At 22.1% G+C, this 8,763-nt stretch overlaps 2 protein-coding genes across 2 annotated transcripts; both read left to right on the top strand.

Annotated features, from left to right (window-relative positions):
• Positions 1-3,648: 3,648 nt before the first annotated feature.
• On the top strand, positions 3,649-5,418 carry B9G98_01799 (Putative COX1/OXI3 intron 1 protein; the record flags this gene model as incomplete). The annotated part of the gene is made up of 2 exons (XM_024808356.1): positions 3,649-4,460; positions 4,605-5,418. The coding sequence occupies 2 exons, from the start codon at positions 3,649-3,651 to the stop codon at positions 5,416-5,418; spliced, it is 1,626 nt and encodes a 541-aa protein (XP_024664124.1).
• A 1,240-nt stretch (positions 5,419-6,658) lies between these two features.
• Positions 6,659-8,095, top strand: B9G98_01798 (Putative COX1/OXI3 intron 1 protein; the record flags this gene model as incomplete). Its single annotated transcript, XM_024808355.1, has 2 exons — positions 6,659-6,893; positions 7,437-8,095. The coding sequence occupies 2 exons, from the start codon at positions 6,659-6,661 to the stop codon at positions 8,093-8,095; spliced, it is 894 nt and encodes a 297-aa protein (XP_024664123.1).
• Between the last annotated feature and the right edge of the window lie 668 nt (positions 8,096-8,763).

The following is an 8,763-nucleotide window of genomic DNA, read 5'->3' as shown; positions in this document are numbered from 1 at the left end:
AATAATAATATATAATAAAAATATAATATATAAATAAATTTATTATACATTTTAATGATATTTACAAATTAAATATTAATTAAATAGAGTAATAATATTATTTTGTAATATAAATTTTATAAAAAAATATAAATAATAGAAAGAATTCACATAATATCGCACCCCCCATCATTTGATTGAGATAGTAGGTTACCAATCCCCCCTGTAAAGGGGGGGGAAAGAATAAGATTTAAGAAATTATTTTTTTATTTAAAATTATTATTATCATTAATTTCATAAATTTATAAATTATTTCTTATAATTTTTATTATAAATTTTAATTTTATATTATAAATTTTAATTTATTTTTGTAATAATTTTTATATAATTATTTTTGTTTATATTATTAATTATAAATATATATAAGTATATGTTTTTTTGTTTATATATTGTTTTATTCTAAAGATTTTTTTTATTTATTCTATATATATAAATATAAATTAAATATTTTTATTAAATAAAATTTACATTAAATTATGTAATTAAAAATAATAAAAATGAATTTTTTAAATAATTCTTTTCCTCCCCCCCCTTTTTAGGGGGCTTTAGAATGATCTTATTTTAAACCAAATAATTTGGGGGTGTATAGTGAAAATTAAAATAATCTTAATTAATTTTTTTTATTAATATTTTATTTATAAATACAAATTTTTATAAATATAATTCTTTTATTAATTAAATTAAATTAATTTATTAAATATTCTTATTTAAGATATTTTTATGTAATATTATAAATATAAAGAGATTAAATAAATAATGATATAAATAAATATAAATGTAATATGAATAAAGTAAATAGAGATAACACCCCCCTAGTGAATAAATAAAATTAGTTAGTTCTGAATTCCCCCCCCTAAAGGGGGGGAGGGAGAGATTTATAAAATTTATTTATTCTTTTTTTTGATAGAATAATTTTTTATATAATTATTTATAAAATTTTTTTATAATAATTCTAAAATATTATTATTATTATTATAGATTAACACCTGTAAAAAATAAATATTTTTTTTATTTTTTCTAATCATTACTCCCCCTCTAAAAAGGGGGGGGGTTTTAGAATGATCTTATTTTGATCAAATCATTTGGGGGTGTATAGTATACATTTAATAATATTTAATTATTATAATTTAATTATTATACTTTTTTTTATAATTTATTCTTTATATTTTATTAATACAAGTATTTATTTTTTATATCATTATTATTAAATATTTATCATAGATAGAATAATATTTATTTGTTTAATCTTATAAATAAATAAGGAATTAAATATTATATTTCCTTATTATTAATAAAATGATTATTATAATTTAATGATTTGTAAAATAATTATATAATTAATTTTATAATTAAAGAAGTAAAAATTTATTTATTATAATAGTATAAAGATAATGTAAATAAGGATAAAGAATATGATAGAAAATATTTAAAGTAAACAATATGAGTAGTAATAATACCCCCCTAGTGAATAAATAAAATTAGTTAATTCTGAATTCTTAAGAGGGTTTAATTTTTAAGAAAAAAGTATTATTTTTAATAAATTTTAATTTATTACTAAATATCATTTTATATTTAAATTAAATGAAATGTATTTAAAAATTATTTATATAAATTTATGTAAATAATAAAATTAAATATTTTACTTAAAAGTAATTTTTATTATTTAATAATTAATTTATTAAAAATTAATCTTTATAAATAAAAAGCATATAAGTATATGTATTTTGTTAAAAAATTTATCATATAAATTTTAATGAATATAAACAAAAGAAATAATTAACATTATAATGGATAAGTTTATTTATATTATAAAAAACAAAAAATATAAATAAAAGAAATAATAATTGGAATACTATATCCCCAATCTTTATATTGGTTTAGTTAATTATTAACCCCCCCCACTTTACAGGGGGGTAAAGAATAAATTTTAAGAAATAATTTTTATTTTTATTATTATTGATATTTATATTTATAAATATTCATTATATTTTATTCATTTTAAATAATTTATTATATGTATTTATAAAATTATTATTAAAAAAAATATATATATTTAAAATTTTATATATTCTTATTATTATAGATTAATATCTTTACTTAAATAATAAAAGTTTTAAAATTTATTTAATTAATACTCCCCCCTATAAAGGGGGGCTTTAGAATTTATAAAATAAATATAATTATTTGGGGGGTGTATTATAAAAACTAAAAATTTATTAATTATAATAATTTAATTTTATTATTATATATTAATATATAATCATTATTATTTATAATTAATTATAATATATAACTAATAATTATATTATATGTCAAATATCTATTATATAATAGAAATAATTTATTTAATATAATATATAAATAAGACATTAAATATTATATTTTTTTAAAATAAATAATTTTTTTATAATAATTAATAATATTAAAAATAATATTTAAGATATTAATACTTAATTATAAAATATAATTATTATATGTAAATATATTTGTAGGAATAAAATAAGAAATAAATAAAGGAAATGGTTCTTATAATATCACACCCCCCAATCAATTGATTGGGCTAATTGGTTACTAATCCCCCCTGTAAAGGGGGGGAGAAAGAATAAAATTTAAAAAATTAATCTTTTTTTAATTATAAAATTTTTATAAATTTAAGAATTTAATATCTTTATTATAAAATATAAGTAATAATATATTATTAATATTAATAAGAAGAATGTGTTTAGTATATTGGTATTACTAGCTAAGCTGTAGTCTTAGTAGCATATTGTGCTGTGTAGGTTCAATTCCTATCACATTCAATTTAAATAATAATTATAATATAGGTTAAAATATAATCTATATTTCTTCATTATTATAAAATAATTAATTAAATAAAAAAAAATATATATATAATAAAATGTATATATTTATATAATAAGGTATAATAGAATCGAACTATTACTCTGCTACGTGTAAAGTAGTTGTTTTACCATTAAACTAATACCTTATATTTATATATTATTACTAATATGTTAAAAATATTAGTGAAACAGACATAGGTTGAATGGTGAGACGCTGAGATTGGGACTCAGAGGAAGTTAGTTCGATTCTAACATGTCTGAATATATAAAATTATTTATAATTTTATTTTATATAAAAAAAATTAAAATATAAGTATATAAATATAAAAAATATTAATATTTATATAATGGGAAATAAAAATGGGAAAGAAATCATTGGCTAGATGTGTTTATTGCTATTAAATTTGGTTATCCTGTGTAAGTTCGAATCTTACCTTTCCCGGTTAAATAAAAAAAAATAAGTGACTAATTTGATTATTGATCTAAGAAAAAATAAATAAATATAATAAAGATCATAATATATTATTAAATGAATAATATAACAATAAATTCTATAAATACAATTAAAAACAACCTTATAGCGAAAGGGTACCAATGAGTAGAATCATGATTATTTTCCACTAATGCTAAGCAGATAGGGATGTGCGCCATGAGAGCGTGCTTAGTTATATATTGTAGACTGGATACAATATTATGTATTGTGAATTCTTTTATAGAATACATATCTCGGGTTTTGGTAATATGTAAACCTAATAAGATACATATTATGAAAGCACAAAACAAATGTAAAGTTAACTCGAAGAACTCTAGAGAAAAAGGCTTTATAAGAGAGGATTTCTATGCTTACGTTAAGAAACTTGTATACGTATTGGTTACCACGACTGAGGTTGTGATATATGAGTTCTTAGATATCATATGGATCATTGCTATAATAAAAGATTCCTGTTATTATGGTTATTCACAAGATCCAAGCCCACCTAAAGAGGAAAGTTTATCTATTGAAGATAATAATGCGCAAGAAGCTAAGGAAATCAAACCAGAACAATCAGAATCAAATCTGAATGTTAAAGAAGAACTAAGTAACGAACCATGGGATGTAACCGCCTCTGGTGATAATAATGTTATTGCTAAGCGGGCACGGATGAATCGTAGTACGGACCTTGAAAAAAAGGGAAGGAAGGGTTCAAGTAATGAAGAATCTGATAATAAAACAAAGACAGTGAGAAATAAAAAAGCTCATACCTTTGTTTTAGAAAGATTAGGTAAATATTACGATAAAAGTACAAATACATATAACGGTATAATTAAGGTATTAAGAAATACCGAATTCTTACAATTATGTTATTTGGAAATCAAGTCTAAACTTGGTAACATGACCAAAGGATTAGATAGAACCACCTTAGATTCTATATCTATGAAAACATTTGAAAATTTATCTAAATCTATAATGAATGGTTCATTTGACTTTAAACTAGCCAGACGACATATGATTCTAAAGAAGGATGGCTCTTTAAGACTATTAGGTATATCCTCTCTAATAGAGAAGATAGTACATAAAGGATTACAAGTAATTTTAGAGTGTATCTTTGAACTATTGTTCGAAGAAGAATCTTATGGATTTAGACCAAATAAATCTGTACATTCAGCCTTGAAACTTTTATATTTAAAAGGACATCATCATACATGAGTAATACAGGGAGACATTACAAAATGTTTCGATAGTATACCTCATGATGTAATAATGGACTCTTTAAGGAATCATATAAAATGTGATAAATTTTTAATAGTAATTAATAAATTATTAAAGGCAGGGTATAAAAACCTGGTAACAGGAAAGATTATGAAATCTAATATGGGTACACTACAGGGTTCTGTAGTAAGTCCAATGTTAGCTAATATTGTATTAGATAGATTCGATAAAATAGTAAAATATTCCATCATGCTTGAATATACTAAAGGAAAAAGACGTAAGTCTAATCCGGAATATGATAAATTAATATCTATTCGGTATAGTAGAACAAAAGGTCTATTACATACTCTAGAAGCTAGACAAGCTTTATTAGATATGCGTAAGATACCTAGATATCAAACTAATGATCTTAATTTTAGAAGATCTATGTACATTAGATATGCAGATGATTTTGTATTTTTATTGGCAGGTCTTTATAAAGAAGCATTAGAAATAAAATCTAAATTAGCAGATATTTTAAAAGTTGAATGTGGGTTAGAATTAAATGAAAAGAAAACATTAGTAACTCATTTATCAAAAGGTTTTGAATTTTTAGGAGCTAATATTAAGAAGTTGAAGTATGACAATGAACCAATATTTGTATCTCATACAAAAAATGGTAAACTTGTTAAACAAAGACGAGCAGTTAGATTGAGATTAAATGTACTGTTTAAAAAATTAATTAATCGTTTAATCGATAATAAATTTATTAGACGTAATCATTTAAACAAGATCTATGCTACTCTTAAGGATTCAGTTATCCTATTAAGTCATGATCGTATCGTAGAATTCTTTAATCAAAAATGAAGAGGAATATTAAATTTCTATTCATTTGCAGCCAACAAACATATGTTGGGCAATGTGCATTGATTATTGAGATACTCATTAGCTAAAACATTAGCTAAGAAGTACAAATTATCATCTGCTAGGGCTGCATTTAAAAAATTCGGCCCTTGATTAAAGTGTCTAGATACTGATATTATGTTTATTCTAACAGTTCTTTTATTAACAAATCATGATTATAAAGTAGGTAAAGAGTTAGACTGAAAATTAGATATATTAGATACTAATTGGTTTGGTACTACCACTCAATCATCTATATTTAAAAAATGTTGTATTTGTGGTTCTACTAATAATTTAGAAATGCATCATTTACGTAAAGTTAATGATGTTCGTAGTAGTTATAAATCATTAGATTTATCTTATAAGAAATGAGTTGGATCTTTACAACGTAAACAAATACTATTATGTAAATATCATCATATGATGTTACATAGAGGTCAATTATTACATTATGAAGTGAGAATTATAAACTCTTATAGAGAAAATTTAGGATTATTTCTAGAAACGCTACCAAGTACTAAAGATAAGTAATCAAATATTTACTGTCTATTTAAATGACTTCATTATGGAAAGCCGTATGATGGGAAACTATCACGTACGGTTTGGGAAGCAGTAATGAGTAATTATTGACTTCACTTTATATGGAATTTTCTCATTATTCTCTGGAGTAGTAGGGTTAAGTTTAAGTATAATTATGAGATTAGAATTAGCAGCACTAAATCTACAAATATTAATGCACAACGGGCAATTATTTAACGGTGCGCCTTTGTGTTTATATTATCGGAATAATTACTTGATAATTATCGTATTATTAATCACGAATAATATAAAAATATATTATTCATACGTAAAGCATATAACTTACCTAATTAGGGCCAACTTAATGGGGACAATAGCATGTTATAAAAAGGATATGATTGGTGTATTCTGAGCTAAGGATTGCATGACTAGGTTAACGAACTCCTTTAAAGTCTTTTTTTGGGTATCAATTCCCTCTTACCATTCGGGTATAGAATACTCAGCTGTCAAATTATACGTTGAGGTTTGATGGTTGTGATTAATGAGATTAATAAATACAAGCAGTATTAAGAAAGATGGAGGGTCTAAACAATCTATTAACGGTAATATAAGAACTAAGGGATCAACTGAAAAAGGAAACTTTGGAGTTGACAGAGGTCTCGTAGTACTGAATATTCATCGAAAGATGAATTTTAATATATTAGGTAATACTTTACTTAATACATTAATAAGGAAGGGGACCAGGGGATTCTCTACTAAGGAACTAAATACTTCGGATTTAAAAGAATTAGTAGAATTGGCTAAATTAAGTGAAAATAAAGATATTAAATTAAATAATTTATTAAAATTATGTAAAGATCCTGATTTATTAAAATTAGTTTATAATAAAATTAAGAGTAATCTAAGTAATATGATTGAAGGTACTTCTAGACAAACTTTAGATGGTATTAGTAATAATTGATTTGATTTTATTTCTAATGAAATAGGATCGGGTAGATTAAAAATAAATCTAAGTCGTAGTATAGAAATACTTAAACTAAAAGGTGGTACTAGACAATTAAGTTTTGGTAATCTACGAGATAAAATTATACAAGAATCTATAAAAATTATATTAACAATTATATTTGAACTATTAATGTCAAATAATAGTCATGGTTTTAGGCTTAATAAAAGTTGCCATACAGCTATTTGACAAATAAGAAATAATTTTAATAGTGTTAATTGATTTATAAAAATTGATATTTTAAAATGCTTTGACAGTATTCTTCATAATTTAATAATATCTCAATTAAAAAAACGTATTGATGATCAAGGTTTTATTAATTTAATTAGTAAAGTTTTAAAAGCTGGATATTATGATAGTAAAGGTGTATATCATAATCTAAATTATGGAATACTTCAAGGAGCGACTATAAGTCTTATTTTAAGTAATATAGTTTTATCTTTGATTGATGATTGATTAGATGAATATATTGATAAATTTAATTGCGGAACAGTTCGTAAAATAGATCTAAAATATAGTAAATTATCTCAATTAATTAGACGTGCTAAATTATTTTCAGAAAGAATAAAATTATCTAAATTAAGAGCTAAAACTACAAATCTTCATCTGAAAAATGATCTAGATTTTAAAAGATTAAAATATGTTAGATATGGAGATGATATTTTATTAGGTGTTATAGGTTCTAAACAAGATTGTATTATTATACAAGATAGTTTAAGTAAATTTATAGAAACTTTAAATTTAAATATTAATAAGGATAAAACATTTATTAAATGTGCTAGTAAAAAACTAGCTAGATTTTTAGGATATGATATTAAAATTACTCTAAGACATAAGTATCTTATTGTTAATAAACATTATAGTATTAGAACTATAAGAGGACTTAATAATACTAGACTTATAATAAATGCTCTAATTAGATATATATTAAATAACTTAGTAGATCATGGTTATGCTAGATCTTGTAAAAATGGTAGATTTGCTCAACTTACAGGTTTAGGTAGATTAATGCATGAAGAAATTCATGTAATTATAAATCATTATTTAATGGTAGGTAGAGGAATCTTAAGTTATTATAGATTAGCTACTAATTATAATAAATTAAAACATCGTATTTGATATACTTTATATTATTCTTGTGTATTAACATTGGCAAAAAAATTAAGAATACTTACTAAAAGTAAATTAATTAAAAAATTAGGTTTTCTATTAAGAATTAAGGACAATAAAGGCGATATTATAACTCAATTTCTTAGAAATGTATTTGATAATATTGTTAGAATAGATTCAGAATATTCATATAAAGCATGAATTAATAAATCTAATTTTAATGAATTATCTCCTATACTTTTATTATTAAAAAAATTAAAATATTGATTACTTGCTTCTCGTCAAACATTAAATAATCTTTGTATTATATGTAATTCATATAAAAATGTAGAAATGCATCATATAAAAAATTATATAGATTAAGATTATTTAAACGTTATGATTATATAACATCGAGAATGATTTTAATTAATAGAAAACAAGTACTATTATGTAGAGATTGCCATATAAAATTACATAAGGGTAATATTACTTATAAAGGTATAACTTCTAAGTTAGGTCTTGGCTTATAATCTCTGGAGAGCCGTATGATGGGAAACTATCACGTACGGTTCGGTGGGGGCTTTTATATTTAATAGAATAAAACCTATTAGATATACTACTGCTACCCAATTCTTGGTGACCGCTCATGCCGTCTTTATGATTTTCTTTATGGTTATGCTAATAACTATGGGAGC

This window comes from Wickerhamiella sorbophila (genome assembly GCF_002251995.1).
Source record: "Wickerhamiella sorbophila strain DS02 chromosome Unknown contig12, whole genome shotgun sequence".
Classification (NCBI taxonomy): domain Eukaryota; kingdom Fungi; phylum Ascomycota; class Dipodascomycetes; order Dipodascales; family Trichomonascaceae; genus Wickerhamiella; species Wickerhamiella sorbophila.
Note: the sequence above shows the minus strand (reverse complement) of the source record. Positions and strands in the feature narration are given on the sequence as shown.